This window comes from Elephas maximus, chromosome 25, assembly GCF_024166365.1.
Source record: "Elephas maximus indicus isolate mEleMax1 chromosome 25, mEleMax1 primary haplotype, whole genome shotgun sequence".
In the NCBI taxonomy this organism is placed as follows: Eukaryota; Metazoa; Chordata; class Mammalia; order Proboscidea; family Elephantidae; genus Elephas; species Elephas maximus.
Genome location: NC_064843.1, coordinates 15011993 through 15031304, shown reverse-complemented (window position 1 = coordinate 15031304; position 19312 = coordinate 15011993). Strand labels below are relative to the sequence as shown.

The following is a 19312-nucleotide window of genomic DNA, read 5'->3' as shown; positions in this document are numbered from 1 at the left end:
AATACTTTGAATTTCAAGTTTTAGTCGGTCATTTGATTAGAACCAGGCTTTGAATGAACCAGTTTGACTCCCTGCTGATAATTTGCCTTTGTACCCCCAGATATACTGAATCAGAATCTACATTTAACAGGATTGCTAGGTGATTCTTATGTATACATCTATGTTTTGATAAGATTCTCCAGGTGATTCTTATATATACATCTGCATGTACTCTTATGTATCCATAGGAATCTCCTGGGGATTTTGTTAAAATGTAGATTCTGATTCAATATACCTGGGATGGAAATACAAATTCTCAGCAGGGAGTAGGACTGAAATGAACTAGTTTGAAACCCTAAATTAGAACGACTTAATAATTAAAGTCATATGATTGATCTCATGAGCTAGTTCTGTAGATTAGCCTATTGAAAGAGCCATCATTTTCTTTGTGTGTGTGTTTCTTTTTCTCACCTGACTCATATGTGTGAAATTCAAACTAGACAGGTTTTTCCCAATCACATAAAACCTGGCCATATATGCGGAAAACTTCCATATGGCCATGGCATGTACTAACTGCAAAAAATGAAGTTGGGATAAATCTCTCATGTTTTTATTGCGTTCATTGCATGGACCAGGGGAGCTAAAATAATTAACAGTGGTTTGGGATGAAAAATTTGTTTGGTTTCCATGTTGTGTTAAAGAGTTCTTTAGATGTGTGCAAAAATCAGACCCAAAACCAGAATTCATATTTTCAGCAAGAGATTCTGAAGTGAAAGTCGTGGAATTGTGTCTTAGAATAATTTGATTCTTTAAACAAACAAAAACAAAAAAAAGGTTGATTCCGACTCACAGAGACCCTATAGGACAGAGTAGAACTGCCCCATAGGGTTTCCAAGGAGTGACTGGTAGATATGAACTGCTGACATTTTGGTTAGCAGCTGCAGCTCTTAACCACTACACCACCAGGGTTTAGAACTTTCTCTAATACCCCTGTACATGATTTTGTCCAAGTTCTTGCAAAGTCTAGAATATATTCAGTAATTGAAAAGCGTTCATTTGGTTCTTCCCTAATAGTGGTGCCAGTCTCCCATTTTTTGAGGGCCTGGAGTAGAAATGATCTTCCTCTTCACACTTAACCTTATTTATCAAACACAAAAGCTTTCTTTGAAGAACTTCTCTTAGTCTATGTGCATTAATTCACCAGTCATGCACCTTAAAAAAAAATGAAAATTTGGCTGCATTTGATCCATTAGACTGAGTAAAATTTGGCCTAGGATTTTTGAAATCAAAGAATCACTAGAGCCATTGTTTTAGAGTACAATCTAAGAAGGACATAGAATGAATGATTCTCCAACCTGTGAGCTGAAGGGCAGAGTTAGTGATAAGTTTTTCATGGACTATAAGGTGGATTCAACTGCACAGGTGAGTCTTTTTGGGGAATGGCAAGGTACAGATAGAAATTAATACTAAGAATCAAGAAATGTGTCTTTTTTTTTCATTAATCTTCTGCTTTGCTTTGTGATTCAAAAAAGTGTTCAGTGCTATGTTAGCCTAGAGGGATTGCGTCCCTGCTCATATTCATAACAATTAGTTGGGCACTTTCAACAAGTTAATGTTCTTTAGCAGGTGTAAACAAGAAACCTAATCTCATTAAAAAACAAAAACAGAAAAATGACGGCCACGGCCTCATGGAGAATGTTCTAGGCTCTTTGCACATTGGCTTTCCGAGAGCTGGATTTTCAGAAGCTCTTTGTTTTTGTTTTCACAGGATGTGTGAGACTGGTGAAGGGCTGTTTATCTTTCAAACACGAGATGGGGAGGCCATCTATCAGAAAGTCCACTCCGCTGCCTTGGCAATAGCCGAGCAGCACGAGCGTTTGCTGCAGAGCGTGAAAAATTCAATGGTACGTGTGGAATGCCTTCCTTCTGACCCAGTAGATACCACTGCAGAGTGCAACTGGGGCATCACTGTGCTGAAAAATATGGTCAGCATCTATTTGAGCAGATAGGTTATTTATTTCTTTGCTCAACAGCGTATTATTTGGAGTAAACGCCATCCTTGGAATTCCTGAAATGGCCAATCACTAATACCGAGCCAGGGACGGATTACTCAATAACAAGATACATACAGGTTTACTTGCGCTTACTTACTAATCTGTAGTGTAGTGTGGAAACACAAATGAGCCTGTGCGTACCTTGCTTACTGGTTAATCCGGCTCTCACGGTAACCATATACCCCTGATTGTTTATTATATTGTGATTTGAGTGTGTATCTCTATGAAAATTGGTTTGGATGTATGTAAACATCTATAGACACAGCTATGTGGATTACTTACATGTGAATGTCTGTTATTTATATCAGAAGTTATCGTCTTAAATCCTAACAACAACAACCAAAACAGCAACACTTTCTGGACCAGAAGAAGACATGCCTACAGGCGCAGGACCAGGCAGTGTTTCGTTCTGTTGTGCATAGGGTCACTGTGAGTCGGAACTGACTCGATGGCACCTAACAACAACAGCAACGACAGGGTACCTGCCCTCCACAATCGTGCATTTGCAATCTCTGGTTGATAAACCTACATAGTTGTCCACGTATATAGATGCCACGAACCTACATGAACGGGCATAACCACTTTCTGAACACCGGCTCTCCCGTTGCCTTGTGCTCTGTGTATTGCACAGACCATTACGATTCCTGAGTTTCGTGTTTAATTAAGGAGAGTAAATTCATGAAATCTGGAATGATTGCACAGCAGCAGTTAAAGAATGCAAATTATGCCCCGTGACTGCAAATGTAAGCCTATAACTGCACATCTGGACCGAAATATACAAAATCAAAAGGGGCTGGGTTAGCATGGTAAGATGTGCGCAGTTCCAGCATTTATTATTTAAACACGTGGGGTGGTTGGATTTAAAGGGGGAGGACGTGCCAGTAATATGATCTGCCCCAAAGCAACCCCACATGAATCCCAAATGACTTGCACATACAGCACTCAGGGGTTTTAGAGCAAGGGTCCACAAAACTTTTCTGTAAAGGGACAGGTAGTCGATATTTTAGGCTTTGTGAGCTAATATGATCTTTGTCACAACTCTTCGACTCTTGTCAACATGGCATGGAAGGAACCATAGACAACAGGTTATCAAATGGGCATAGCTGTGTTCCAATAAAACTTTATTGATGGACACTGAAATTCAGATTCATATAGTTTTCACATGTCATGAAATATTATTCCTCTTTTAATTTTTCCCCAACCATTTGAAAATGTAAAAGCCGTTTTTAGCTCCTGGGTTGTACTGGCAACGGTTTGGTTCGTGGGCCATAGTTTGCCAACCCCTATTTGAAAGGAGCAAGAGTTCACTGGGAGCTATTATGACCTGAACATTCTCAAGAAAGCAGGACTGGGCCAGCAAACAGAGGTATGGTTTTAGTGGTGGCGATGGTGGTTGTGCTCTGGAGGCCTGGCATGAATCAAGGGGTAGGTGCAAGGACGAATTACCCAATAACCAAGGTACCCACGGGCAAACCTGTGCATACTTTGCTTACTGGTTAATCAGCCCCTGAGTAGATGCAGATAAAACAGAGATATATCTCAATGCAATCAAATTGTGTTTAAGATCCCTCCATGCCCATGGAGCCAGACCGAGTTCCACCACCAACTCTGAAACTTCTAGCTTGGTAGAGGAGGGCAAAGTTCTTGGTATCCCCTGGTTCCAGTTTCCTCTGTAAGATGGGGAAGATAATGTATTCATCTTAAAGTCTTCTTGTGACGTTTAAGTGAGAAATTCATATAAGGCATTCAGCACAGAGCCCATCATGTAATAAATTTCAGCCAGTGGTCACTATTATTATCACTGTTATTAATAGCTGAGTCTTCATTAGTATTGCTATTAATAGCTGAGCAGTCTTATTGGTCTAGATGGATCCTAACAATGACGAAACTGACGAAGCTGGCTAAAACAGGCAATGATTCGGCAATGACTACATCTATTTCTGTCTACACCTCAGCCTTTGTTTTCTGTCTGAGTGTCTTAAGTAGAGCAAACCTAAAGACGAGATCGAGAAGCAGTAGGGAATGACAGAATTTATAATTCTTTAGGGAATCAGAAATAAACTCACTACGGTAAGAAACAGTCATACTTACTATTCCCAGTTTCAAAAGGAATCTGTCTGTATGTCACTGAGTTAACACAGAAAGGCAGAAAGAAGAAAGTAAGGTACCCATCATCCTGCCTCACAGGAGTATACTTATTGCTAACTTCTGAGTTTGTCAGTTTGTCGTATTGTGGGGGCTTACATGTTGCTGTGATGCTGGAAGCTATGCCACCAATATTCAAATACCAACATGGCCACCCATGGTGGACAGGTTTTAGCTGAGTTTTCAGACTGAGACAGACGGGGAAGAAGGACCCAGTGGTCTACTTCTGAAAAGAATTAGCCAGTGAAAACCTTATGAAGAGCAGTGGTACATCATCTGATATAGTGCTGGAGACAAGCCCCTCAGGTTGGAAGCCACTCAAGTCAACTCGGGAAGACCTACCTCCTCAAAGTACCAAAAAAAAAAAAAAAAGAGTTGACCTTAATAACGTGGATGGAGTTAAGCTTTCAGGACCTTCATTTGCTGAAGTGGCATGACTCAAAATGAGAAGAAACAGCTGCAAACATCCATTCACAGTGCCCGCGACAATGGGCTCAAGCATAATTACGATTGTGAGGATGGTGGAGGACAGAGAAGTGTTTCGTTCTGTTGTACATAGAGTCTCGATGAGTCAGAGCCAACTCAATGGCACCTAACAACAACTTTTGTGTATTTATTTCTCCAATATTTTAACTATGTGTATACAGAAAATGGAATTATTGTGGACGTATTGCTTGTGACCAGCTGTTAACAACATGTAGCGTGACATCAACACATTTCCACATCATTAAATAATAATCTACAGAATATTTCATGCTTGTATATTGTGTGGATATTCCATGGATTTGTAATACTATGCTTCAGCTCAACCTGTACTCATCAATGAGTATTTGTTTAGGATAAATTCTTATAAACTGATTGTTGAGTCAAAGGCTGAGGACATGTTTAAGGTTTGGATTTTCTTTCCAAATACCCAAACTAGCTGCCATCAAGTCAATTCTGATTCATGGCGACCCCATGTGTGTCAGAGTAGAACTGTGCTCCACAGAGTTTTCAATGGTCGATTTTTCAGAAGTAGATCCTCAGGCCTTTCTTCCCGGTTGCCTCTGGGTGGACTCGAACTCCAACCTTTTGGTTAACAGCCAAGCATATTAACTGTTTGAACCACCTAGAAACTCCTTTCTGAATACCCTTTGAGAAAGACTTTTTAAACTAATGTAATCTTACTGTCCGTTCTCCCATATATTCACCAATTCTGCAAATTGCATGTATATGTGTGTATCTATATATGGATATTATCTATATTGCATATTATATATAAATAGATACATAGATAGGTGACAGACAGTCGTGAAGTAGAATTCAGATCACTTAAAATTTGTAGGGCAATGTCATTGCATTGGAGTTGGGTAGCTTTTCCATTAGATGCCTTTCCATAGCTGAAGGAGTTTTTCCAAGATGACCTAATTTGTAAAGCCATCAATTGGCATAAATTGCTTGTGCTTGAAATGCTGGTCCTGTGAGTGCCATGCTTTTCCCTTTACAACCTCCTCATTATTTCTGCTAAAAGTTAATCGGGTATATGAGTAATTTCTTCAGATCATCCCTTTGCAAATTTAACTAGAAAACAAGTCACTTGCTCTTAATTTGCTGTACGCTGAATGAGTTCTAGAAAATGCATGTAATTTCAAGGAACCACACATCCTGTTTTAGAAGAAATGAGCTAGCTTCTAAGTGGGATCTGAATCTCAAGGAAGTGAAGCTGGGGAATGGGGAAACTTTAAAATCAGTGTACTTTAATCAATCCCAGGTCAGTGGAGAAAAGAAATACCACGTTAAAATACAGCAAATGAAGACAATACTGCTGACGTATCTTCCTTGGGTTATTATTTTGAGTCTTCGGTAATTGGGAATGGAGTCGCACCGATTGGGCTATATCGTCAATTCAGAATTTCCTTCATCGCTGCGCTGGCTTACTTCTCTGAGATGGCCAAGGTCGCAGTTGGATAAAGATGGTGAAGCCACCTCTGGCCTAATTATTAGGAAGCCCTAACCTACTGCTGAAGAAGTCCTGGTAGTGCAGTGGTTAAGCACTCGGCTGCAAAAAGATAGGTTAGTGGGTGGTTCAAACCTACCAGCCACTCCATGGGAGAAAGATGTGGCAGTGTGCTTCCCTAAAGATTACAGCCTCGGAAACACTATGCGGCAGCTCTACTCCATCCTATTGGGTTGCTATGAGTCAGAATCAACTCCAAGCGAACAAGTTTTTTAACCCACCGTTGGAGTTCCTGGGTGGCTGCTAACCAAAAGTTGGAGGTTCAAGTCCACCCAGAGGCACTTCGGAAGAAAGGCCTGGTAATCTACTTCCAAAAAATCAGCTATTGAAAACCGTATGGAGCACAGTTCTACACCAATATGCATGGGGTCACCATGAGTTGGAATCGACTTGACAGAAACTTGTTTTGGTTTTACCTATAAAATATTTTTCCTACTTTAAGGTGTGTTGGCAGTGGTGGAATAGTACAACTTATTTATTTAACTTCTGCTTTGTATGCTGTGTAGTTCAATAATATCAGCCACTACCATTTATCAAGCCTCCTGCTGTTTGCTTTTTCTCTAATCATCCCAGTAACTCTGTGATGTAGATTGATTGATTTGTCATCATTCATTTCTTCATTCAAAAATATTTACTGAAGACCTCATATATTCTATTATGAGCTAGGGGACAGTGTGATAAATAGATACTCAAGGCCCAGGGTCCCATGGGGCTTGCAGCAAGAGACAGCATCATCCATGACCCTTGACCTGGAAGGAGTTACTGTCCCTATCATGTAGATGAGACCACTGAGCTCAGAAAAGTTACTTGCCTGCAGCCATAGAGCTCATTACTATTGGTTCAATATTGTAAGTTGCTTTTATCTAGTTCCTAAACCTTTACTTCTGACCACTTGGCCTCACTCCCTGAAAGGGTTTAGGAGCTAAAAATCCCTGTTATGCCCCACTGAGAACTTTCTTGGCATTTTCTTAATACTGTGAATACCAGGGTACCTTGTAGAAATGTCCGTCAACTTACTGTGTATCTAAAAATAATCACTGTTAACAGAAATCCGCTTCTTTTGATAGTTCTGGCACCAGATGGCAATCTTATTTCTCTAATTCTTATCATTCCTCTCATACCTTTTAAATCCAATATATTACTACTTTTCACTCTTAAGGAAACCCTGGTGGCGTAGTGGTTAAATGCTACGGCTGCTAACCAAAGGGACTGCAGTTCGAATCCGCCAGGTGCTCCTTGGGAACTCTGTGGGGGCAGTTCTACTCTGTCCTATAGGGTCGCTATGAGTCGGAATCAACTCGACGGCACTGGGTTTGGTTTTGGGTTTTTTGGTTCACTCTAAAAGTGGCCTGGAAGGAGAGGACAAGCTGATGAACGAAGTGGGAAGGCAGGAGCTGGCTCGCAGCTGCTGGTGAACTGGCAGGGAGACTTTGCCGGGATAGCTCGGGTATTCCCTGGAGCAGCTAGCTATTTTTTGCCACCTTTGAGATCAGTGTCTATGACAAAGTCTAATTTTGGAACGAGGAGTGGCAGCGTGTGGGATGTTCCTCATTCCCGGACTGAGCTCGTCATTTTTAGAATTTCCTTCAAGCAGACAGCCTCAGTGTGGAGACTGACGCCGATGCAGTCAGCTCTCTCGGGCTCAGGTGACACCTGCCCGACCCTGTAGTCCTCACTGCACTCGGGTTTGAGTGAACTCTGAACTGCTCCTTAACCCCCACTTTTTTTAGTTGTTTCTTTAATTGATCAATCCGCTTCCAAACTTAATAACGTTTGTGAATGAATTTGTGGAATCCAAGTGGCATTCTTCTACAATTCTTTAAACCAAATTAATTTATATTAAACCCGATTTTAAAAGAAATATGCCACACAGTCTTTTTCAACATACTAAAAAAGAACCAAACAACCAACCAAACCCAGCGCTGTCTCATTGATTCTGACTCACAGCGACCCTATGGGACAGAGTACAACTGCCCCATAGGGTTTCCAAGGAGCGGGTGGTGGATTCGAACTGCCAGCCTTTTGGTTAACAGATGAACTCTTAACCACTGTGCCACTAGAACCCCTTTTAAACATAGAGGACATCAAAGAGACCATAGAACCAATTTCATTACTATTCTGACACTGAAATAGACCGTTGCAGGCTGGGGTTTCATTTGTATAAACACCCTTCTCACAATACACTGTTTTCCCCCGCCCGCACCTCACCCTGCCCCCCAAAAAGGTCAGTTTTTGTCTTTTCTTCCATCCACTATTTATGGGCTCTGGTAGTTGGTTTAACTTAGGAAGATTTTTTAATGTACTGTTTATGGCAACTATTAGCTCCCTCCACAAACTAAACCTTTTTATATGCTTGTATATTCATTATCGAAAACCCTGGTAGCACAGTGGTTAAGAGCTACAGCTGCTGACCAAAAGATCGGCAGTTGGAATCCACCAGGCGCTGCTTGGAAACTCTACGGGGCAGTTCTACTCTGTCTGTAGGGTTGCTATGGGTCGGAATGGACTCAACGGCGATAGGTCTGGTTTTATATTCATTATCATTCAAAACCTTTTATTCAACATCCATTAAGCAATGCAGCAGTTCTTAGAGGACATAAAACACACACACACAAATGAATCACCTTTTGCATCCTTCAAGGAGCCTAAAATTTAAATAAGAAGTTGCGATTAATAACTCCCGAAACATGCAGCAGTGTCATTCTACATAGTTCTGTGAGTTAAATTTGCCAAGATCAATTTGTCCTTATTTATCAAAGTTAAACTCACAAACCTCTTTAACGGGCAATAATTCCTTCTGGGAATTCACTCTACAGTTACATTTGCAGAAGCAAAGATGGTAATGTACACACCAGTGTTTGCGGAGGGAGTCGTTCCTTCGTTCTTACATTCCACCCTTTAATAGCGATTTGCTGAGCCCTGTTCTCCACCAGGAACTGTACCACGTGCTGGGGAAACAACCTAGAAGGAGATGAAGTTCTACTCTTGTGGAGCTTATTGGTAATGACAGAAATAACTGGAGACAGCTCACGTGTTCACTAAAGAGGGACTGATGAAATAAATGACTGTACATCCCGTAACAGGAGTTATAGGAACCAATTAAAGGGTGTGAGGATAGTTGTATTTAGGAATACCAAGGGTATGCAGAGTCAGTGAGTAAGCATGAGGTGGACCAGTAGGCACAGGATGACATATGTGTGCTTCCATAAGCACAGAAAATCAACTTCAGGCAGGATACAACTACATATGTTACTGTTGGTTACCTTTGGGGAACAAAACTGTAGTTTGAGGACCTAGAAAGAGGACTTTTATATATACAGTAAACCTGCAAAAACCAGAACCTGCATAAGGTGGAAACCTGTCAGAGAAGGGAAATTAAAATATTTCCCACTAAGTTTTTTAGAGAACAACAGGAAAATGGTGACTGCGCCCTGTCAAAGGCGGAAAACTTTCTTGAGACCCGGAAAAACCAGGCAGTCCCGTCTAATTCCGCCTCTCACAGGATTCACTGTATTACTTTATGTCTTTCTCTTCTTAATTTTTGTTTTAAACCATGGCTGCATAATTATTTTTTAGCAACAATATTTGAACTTCTGGCATATGGCAAATTGAAGTGATGCAACTGGTCCTGGAGAGAGAGGATTCTCCCACAATGGAAACATAGAAATACATGATAAAAGAGAATGATTTTTAGAAATATGTGGTCCAGCTTAAATGCTTGCCATGGAAATTTTCCGGAACTAGAAATATGACCTCTCTCAAAGGGCAAGAACATCTTCAAGTATTGGCCTGAGCTGAGTCTTAGGATGGAGACCTTGGTGGCGTAGTGGTTAAGTGCTACAGCTGTTAACCGAAAGTGCAGCAGTTCAAATCCACCAGGTGCTCCTTGAAAACTCTATGGGTCAGTGTTTTTGTTTGTTTGAGTCTTAGGATAAGCAAGAGTTAGCTGCATGCTGCTGCTGCTGATGATAAAATAATGCCTGACATTTATTGAGAACTTACTATGCATCAGGAGCCATTCCAAGACATGGATTGACATTTAATCTTCAACGTGACCCTTTTAGCTTAAGTACTATTATTGTACTTTATACTAAGAAGTTTGAAGCATGGAACACACAGCTAGGGAAGTAATGGAGCCAAGACTTAAACACAGGTGGTCACTGGCTCCAGAGCCCCCAGTTTGACTGCCATGCCATACTTTGTTCTTGTGATTAGCTGCTGCCAGCTGACTCATGTCGACCATATACAACACAACCTAACACTATCCAGTCCTGCACCGTCCCCATGACTGGTTGCAGATCAGACCCTTGTGATCCGTAGGGTTTTCACTGGCCAATTTTTGGAAGTAGATCGCCAGCCTTTCTTACTAGTCCATCTTAGTCTGGAAGCTCTGCTGAAACCTGTTCAGTGTCCTTGCCATATGTAAGCCGTCTCTGAGGGATTGTAGGTGGCTACACATAAAGTGTATTGGCCAAGAATCAAACCTGGGTGTCTTAGTCATCTAGTGCTACTATAACAGAAATACCACAAGTGGATGGCTTCAACAAGGAGAAGTTTCTTTCTTCACAATAAAGTAGGCTAAAAGTCCAAATTCAGGGTGTCGGCTCCAGGGGAAGACTTTCTCTCTCTGTTGGCTCTGGAGGAAGGTCTTTGTCCTCAATCTTCCCCTGGTCCAGGAGTTCTGCTCCTGGTGTTACTTTCTTGGTGATATGAGGTCCCCAACTCTCTGCTTGCTTCTCTTTCCTTTTATCTTTTGTAAGATAAAACGTGGTACAGGCCACACTCCAGGGAAACTCCCTTTACCTTGGATCAGGGAGGTGACCTGAGCAAGAGTGTTACATCCCACCCTAATTCTTTTAACCACAGGCAGAGATTATGATTTATAACACTCAGGAAAATCAGAAAATGGAGGGCAACCACACATGGCCTAACCAAGTTAATACATTTTGAGGGGGGACATAATTCAATCCATGACACCAGGTCTCCTGCCTGGAAGGCAAGAATTCTGAACCACCTTGCCCCATATGGCAAACTTAACTCAGCTAAAGTTAAATTAACCAAGGTAAGTCACAAAGCATTCATCATAAATTCTTTAGAAGTTAAAAGAAGCTGAATGGAATTAATCTAGATTCAGCAATAGACATTGAGAATAAACTATTCATTCAGACAGGATAGATGCAGATAAAACTCAGGCTTCTTTCTTAAATTGACGATGACTTTGTTCCTTTGTGTCAGGAAATAAATGTCATTTTCTGATCACTTCATTTTCAGCCTTTTATAGCAACACACAAACTTGCACTGTGCAGTGGTGTATTTTAATACTCCCTTTCATTTGGTTATTAAGTGATGTTTTACCTTATAAAATTCCTCCTCAGAGCTATGAGCTCCTGTAACTGTGTCGTGGTTGCTGTTTTACTCATGGCTATTTTTATGCCTCAGGAAAAGAAGGGAACAATACAAATGTTGCTTATAGGTTACAGCTTTGTCTATATACTCCAATATTAATGTTCAAGGCTGTGGCTCCATAAGTCAGCAGCAAATCGACAACAGGTCAGGACGATGAACCTTTTTTATTTGAAGACATGCATACAAGAGCAAAGAATCCTGGGTGCTGTGTCTGCTTGACCATTACGGGTAACAGTCAGTAATACAGTTTGGTTATCATGGCAAAGGGGATAGAGATAGGAATGACCATGAAGATACAGGAGATGAACGGAATCAATTCATTGCAGTTTTTAATCAAATTTGAGAAGTTAGGAAACAAGTCGAGCCACCTACACCAGGGCTCAGCAAACATTTTCTGTAAAGGGCCAGATGGTAAATATTTTAGATTCTGTGGCCACACATATGGTCTCTGCTGCTGCTGATGTTGATGTCTCTCTTCCCTCCCTGCCTTCTTCTCTTCTTCCTCCTCCTCCTTCCTCTTTCTCTTCCCCTTGCTTTTCCTCCTCCGTCTTCTTCACTTTAAAAATGTAAAAGCCATTTTTATCAAAAGACTTCACCAAAAGAGTAAACAGGGAACCCACAGAATGGGAAAAAAAATTTGGCTATTACAAATCTGACAAAGGCCTAATCTTTAAAATCCACAGGAAAATCTAACACCTCTACAACAAAAAGACAAATAATTCAACTAAAAAATGGGCAAAGGATATAAATAGACACTTCACCAAAGAAGACATTCAGGTGGCTAACAGACACCTGAGGAAATGCTCAAGATCACTAGCCATGAGATGCCATCTCACCCCGGCATTATTGGCACGAATCAAAAAAACAGAAAATAACAAATGTAGGAGAGGCTATGGGGGGATTAGAACTCTCATGCACTGCTGGTGGGAATGCAAAATGGTACAACCATTTTGGAAAATGATATGGTGCTTCCTTAGAAAGCTTGAAATAGAAATACCGTATTATCCAGCAATCCCACTCCTAGGAATATTTTCTAGAGAAATAAGAGCCGTCATATGAATAGACGTATGCCCACCCATATTCATTGCAGCATTGTTCACAGTAGCAAAAAGATGGAAACAACCTAGATGACCATCAGCAGATGAATGGATAAACAAACTGTGGTGCATACACACAATGGATTACTACTCAATGATAACAATGATAAGTCTTCGAAGCACCTCACACCATAGATGAATCTGGAGGGCAGTATGCTGAGTGAAATAAGTCAATTGCTAAAGGACAAATATTGTATGAGATCACTACTATAAAAATCACAAAAAGGTTTACACACAAAAAGAAACAATCTTTGATAGTTACGAGGGAGGGGAGAGGTGGCGATGAAAAAACACTAAATAGACAAAAGACAAGTGGTAACTTTGATGAAGGGTAAGACAGTACACAATACTGGCGAAACCAGCACAACTTGTACAAGGCAAGGTGATGGAAGCTCCATAGACACATCCAAATTCCCTGAGGGACCGAATTACTGAGTTGAGGGCTATGGGGACCATGGTCTCGGGGAACATCTTGCTTAACTGGCATAACAGACTTTATAAAGAAGATGTTCTACATTCTACTTTGGTGAGTAGTGTCTAGGGTCTTAAAAACCTGTGAGTGGCCATCTAGGATACTCCACTGGTCTCACCCCTTCAGGAGCAAGGAAGAATGAAGAAAACTAAAGACACAAGGGAAAGATTAGTCCAAAGGACTAATGGACCACATCTACCACAGCCTCCACCAGACTGAGTCCAGTAAAACTAGATGACTTCTCTGATATGGATCATGAATAGAGGGTCCTGGACAGAGCTGGAGAAAAATGTGGAATAAAATTCTAATTAAAAACAAAGAACAAAATTACTGGCCTGACAGAGACTGGAGAAACCCTGAGAATATGGCGCCCAGACACCTTTTTAGCTAACTAATGAAGTCACTCCTGATGTCCACCCCCATCCAAAGATTAGACAGGCCCATAAAACAAAATGAGACTAAAGGGGCACACTAGCCCAGGGGCAAGGACAAGAAGGCAGGAGGAGACGGGAAAGCTGGTAATAGGGAACCCAAGGTCTAAAAGGGAGAGTATCAACATGTCGTGGGGTTGTTAACCAATGTCATAAAATAGTGTATGTACTAACTGTTTAATGAGAAGCTAGTTTGTTCTGTAAACCTTCATCTAAAGTACAAAAAAAAAAAAAATCACTTTTAGCTGCAGACCATACAACAACAGGCCAGCAGGACATGGTGGCAGGCTGTAATTGACCCATCCCTGCTCTCCACCCTGGTTCTTAAACATCAGATGCAGATGTGCATGTTTAACCAGCCTGTCTCCTGTAAGCTGTGTGGATTCACTTTTTCTTCTACCAGTTTGCAGAAGATAAAAGCCATAGTTCCAAATATCTATCAATACAATCAGAAGCCATTTATGATTTTCACCAGAATCAATCATTTTTAGGAATAACATATAGAAACCATTGACAAAGGGTTTCAGCTTGTGGTTACCCCAGCAGTCAAATGCTTTGTCTCACAGGGCTCTTTTTTTCACGGTGTTACAGTGTCAGGCATGAGCAACCTCACTGCCAAGATGCAGCATGGAGTGGCATCCAGACGTGGAGCCAGCATGGCTGTCACGGAATCTGAAGGTTTCAACATGTTGGGGTGATCCAGTTGATAGTTTCTGCAGAACTGGAAATTGACACTTAATAGGCTCCTGTCCAAGAGTTCATTGACCCGTCCAAGCATGAAATACAGGTCCTTCTCCACATGTAGCTAGCAAAGGGGGAGGGCTAACATTATCTGTTGGCTCAACTTCGGGCAGCAGGAGAACATTGGTCCATGTCTCAGATGACCAGACCAGAGAAAAGGAGTTAAGAGTATCAAACATTACAGGGCAAGTACTGAAGGTGGCACACACAGGCCACAACCATTTTACTTTTTGTTTGGTATACAAGGTATTGGCTCAGACAATATTTGGAAAAAAAAAAAAAAAGACTAGTTTTTAACATTTAAACTGAGATATTTCATATAAAGTATAGATTTCTATGGTTACAAAAATGAGAATATTTGATAATGCTGTGTCTGCCTGGAAACCCTGGTGGTCTAGTGCTTAAGTGCTATGGTTGCTAACCAAAAGGTCAGCAGTTCAAATCCACCAGGCGTTCCTTGGAAACTCTATGGGGTGATTTTACTCTGTCCTATAGGGTTGCTATGAGTCAGAATCAACTCGATGGCAGTGGGTTTGATTTTGGTTTTTGTTGGGTCTGCTTATAAGTGAATAGCAGTTGCTGTTTTGAGAAGGTGAGTGCTCTTCACTTTTCTATAGTTCTTGCTCTCTCAGGCTATACTCATTTATGCCACCTACAAGACCCACGTAAGCCTTCTGATTTGCATCCTAAAGGAGTCTGGGTGTCGCGAGTGGTTTTCACTCTACTGCTAGCCTAAAGGTTGACAGTTCAAACCCACCCAGCAAAGCCACAGAAGAAATATCTGGTGATCTGCTTCCATAAAGTTTACAGCCAAGCAAGCCCTATAGAGCAGTTCTACTTTGTAATACAAGATGTTGCCAAAGTTGGAATCGACTCAATGGTAATGGGTTTGTTTTGGTTTGGTTTGGTTCGGTTTACGGTAATAGCACATACCTTCTTTGCCCTTTATATTTTTGCCAAGACATTGGTTTCCATGATATCTTTTTTCTTTATTGAAGATTATGGTCATTTCCTTGGTAGCAAAGGGCTGCTCTCACTGGGGAAAATGGCAGGCAAATATGCATCTAAGAGTTTATGATGGAAAACGCCAAATGTGTGTGTAAGTGTGAGTTCACTCAGCGACTGAAACCAGCCAGGTGGTCTGCTACAGAAGAATAAACCAGGCATTTTCAGTCAACAGAGTAAAAACGGTGTGGTGGCCTTTTCAAGGCTCTGCCAGGTATAATTGGAAAGATGACCATACAAAATTTTTTCCAAGCTGGGTCACTTTTGGAAACCATGGTGGCATACTGGTTAAGAGCTTGGCTGCTAACCAAAAGGCTGGCAGTTCGAATCCACCAGGCAGGCTTTGGAAACCAATGCCACAGTTCTACTCTGTACTATAGGATCACTGTGAGTCGGAATTGACTCGATGGCAACAGGTTTTTTGGGCCACTTTTTTTTTTTTTATTAACTTTTATTGAGCTTCAGGTGAACGTTTACAAATCAAGTCAGACTGTCACATATAAGTTTATATACATCTTACTCCGTACTCCCACTTGCTCTCCCCTTAATGAGTCAGCCCTACCAGTCTCTCCTTTCGTGACAATTTTGCCAGCTTCCAACTCTCTATCCTCCCATCCCCCCTCCAGACAGGAGATGCCAACACAGTCTCAAGTGTCCACCTGATATCATTAGCTCACTCTTCATCAGCATCTCTCTCCTACCCACTGTCCAGTCCTTTTCATGTCTGATGAGTTGTCTTCGTGGATGGTTCCTGTCCTGTGCCAACAGAAGGTTTGGGTACCATGACCGCCGGGATTCCTCTAGTCTCAGTCAGATCATTAAGTATGGTCTTTTTATAAGAATTTGGGGTCTGCATCCCACTGATCTCCTGCTCCCTCAGGGGTTCTCTGTTGCGCTCCCTGTCAGGGCAGTCATCGATTGTGGCCGGGCACCAACTAGTTCTTCTGGTCTCAGGATGATGTAGGTCTCTGGGTCATGTGGCCCTTTCTGTCTCTTGGGCTCTCAGTTGTCGTGTGACCTTGGCGTTCTTCATTCTCCTTTGTTCCAGGTGGGTTGAGACCAATTGACGTATCTTAGATGGCCGCTTGTTAGCATTTAAGACCCCAGACGCCACATTTCAAAGTGGGATGCAGAATGTTTTCATAATAGAATTATTTTGCCAATTGACTTAGAAGTCCCCTTAAACTATGGTTCCCAAACCCCAGCCCTTGCTCCGCTGACCTTTGAAGTATTCAGTTTATCCCGGAAACTTCTTTGCTTTTGGTCCAGTCCAGTCCAGTTGAGCTGACCTTTCATGTATTAAGTGTTGTCCTTCCCTTCACCTAAAGCAGTTCTTATCTGCTAATTAATCAGTAAAAAACCCTCTCCCTCCCTCCCTCCCTCCCCTCCTCGTAACCACAAAAGTATGTGTTCTTCTCAGTTTATACTGTTTCTCAAGATCTTATAACAGTGGTCTTATACAATATTTGTCCTTTTGCCTCTGACTAATTTCGCTCAGCATAATGCCTTCCAGGTTCCTCCATGTTATGAAATGTTTCACAGATTCGTCACTGGTCTTTATCGATGCATAGTATTCCATTGTGTGAATATACCACAATTTATTTACCCATTCATCCGTTGATGGACACCTTGGTTGCTTCCAGCTTTTTGCTATTGTAACCAGAGCTGCAATAAATATGGGTGTGCATATATCTGTTTGTATGAAGGCTCTTGTTTCTCTAGGGTATATTCCGAGGAGTGGGATTTCTGGGTTGTGTGGTAGTTCTATTTCTAACTGTTTAAGATAACGCCAGATAGATTTCCAAAATGGTTGTACCATTTTACATTCCCACCAGCAGTGTATAACAGTTCCAATCTCTCTGCAGCCTCTCCAACATTTATTATTTTATGTTTTTTGGATTAATGCCAGCCTTGTTGGAGTGAGATGGAATCTCATCGTAGTTTTAATTTGCATTTCTCTCATGGCTAATGATTGAGAGCATTTTCTCATGTATCTGTTAGCTGCCTGAATATCTTCTTTAGTGAAGTGTGTGTTCATATCCTTTGCCCACTTCTTGATTGGGCTGTTTGTCTTTTTGTGGTTGAGTTTTGACAGAATCATATAGATTTTAGAGATCAGGCATTGGTCGGAGATGTCATAGCTGAAAATTCTTTCCCAGTCTGTAGGTGGTCTTTTTACTCTTTTGGTGAAGTCTTTAGATGAGCATAGGTGTTTGATTTTTAGGAGCTCCCAGTTATCTGGTTTCTCTTCGTCATTTTTGGTAATGTTTTGTATTCTGTTTATACCTTGTATTAGGGCTCCTAACGTTGTCCCTATTTTTTCTTCCATGATCTTTATCGTTTTAGTCTTTATGTTTAGGTCTTTGATCCACTTGGAGTTAGTTTTTGTGCATGGTGTGAGGTATGGGTCCTGTTTCATTTTTTTGCAAATGGATATCCAGTTATGCCAGCACCATTTGTTAAAAAGACTATCTTTTCCCCAATTAACTGACACTGGGCCTTTGCCAAATATCAGCTGCTCATATGTGGATGGATTTATATCTGGGTTCTCAATTCTGTTCCACTGGTCTATGTGCCTGTTGTTGTACCAGTACCAGGCTGTTTTGACTACTGTGGCTGTACAATAGGTTCTGAAATCAGGTAGAGTGAGGCCTCCCACTTTCTTCTTCTTTTTCAGTAATGCTTTGCTTATCCGAAGCTTCTTTCCCTTCCGTATGAAGTTGGTGATTTCTTTCTCTATCACATTAAAAAATGACATCGGAATTTGGATCGGAAGTGCATTGTATGTATAGATGGCTTTTGGTAGAATAGACATTTCTACTATGTTAAGTCTTCCTATCTGTGAGCAAGGTATGTTTTTCCACTTGCGTATGTCCTTTTTAATTTCTTGTAGTAAAGCTTTGTAGTTTTCTTTGTATAGGTCTTTTACATCCTTGGTAAGATTTTTTCCTAAGTATTTTATCTTCTTGGGGGCTACTGTGAATGGTATTGATTTGGTGATTTCCTCTTCGATGTTCTTTTTGTTGATGTAGAGGAATCCAAGTGATTTTTGTATGTTTATCTTATAACCTGAGACTCTGCCAAACTCTTCTATTAGTTTCAGTAGTTTTCTGGAGGATTCCTTAGGGTTTTCTGTGTATAAGATCATGTCATCTGCAAATAGAGATAATTTTACTTCCTCCTTGCCAATCCGGATGCCCTTTATTTCTTTGTCTAGCCTAATTGCTGTGGCTAGGACTTCTAGCACAATGTTGAATAAGAGCGGTGATAAAGGGCATCCTTGTCTGGTTCCCGTTCTCAAGGGAAATGCTTTCAGGTTCTCTCCATTTAGAGTGATGTTGGCTGTTGGTTGGCTTTGCATAGATGCCCTTTATTATGTTGAGGAATTTTCCTTCAATTCCTATTTTGCTGAGAGTTTTTATCATAAATGGGTGTTGGACTTTGTCAAATGCCTTTTCTGCATCAATTGATAAGATCATGTGGTTTTTGTCTTTTGTTTTATTTATGTGGTGGATTACATTAATGGTTTTTCTAATATTAAACCAGCCTTGCATACCTGGTATAAATCCCACTTGGTCAGGGTGAATTATTTTTTTGATATGTTGTTGAATTCTATTGGCTAGAATTTTGTTGAGGATTTTTGCATCTATGTTCATGAGGGATATAGGTCTGTAATTTTCTTTTTTTATAATGTCTTTACCTGGTTTTGGTATCAGGGAGATGGTGGCTTCATAAAATGAGTTGCGTAGTATTCCGTCATTTTCTATGCTTTGAAATACCTTTAATAGTAGTGGTGTTAGCTCTTCTCTGAAAGTTTGGTAGAACTCTGCAGTGAAGCCGTCCGGCCCAGGGCTTTTATTTGTTGGGAGTTTTTTGATTACCTTTTCAATCTCTTTTTTTGTTATGGGTCTATTTAGTTGTTCTACTTCTGAATGTGTTAGTTTAGGTAGGTAGTGTTTTTCCAGGAATTCATCCATTTCTTCTAG

The 19312-nt window shown here is 40.9% G+C and overlaps 1 protein-coding gene across 1 annotated transcript in view; it reads left to right on the top strand.

Annotated features, from left to right (window-relative positions):
• Positions 1-19312, top strand: part of DOK5 (docking protein 5) — a 206916-nt gene that overhangs the window by 141100 nt on the left and 46504 nt on the right. The window contains exon 6 of the mRNA XM_049869053.1: positions 1748-1883. Within this exon, the coding sequence (XP_049725010.1) occupies positions 1748-1883 (136 nt within the window). The remainder of the gene's footprint in view (positions 1-1747; positions 1884-19312) is intronic.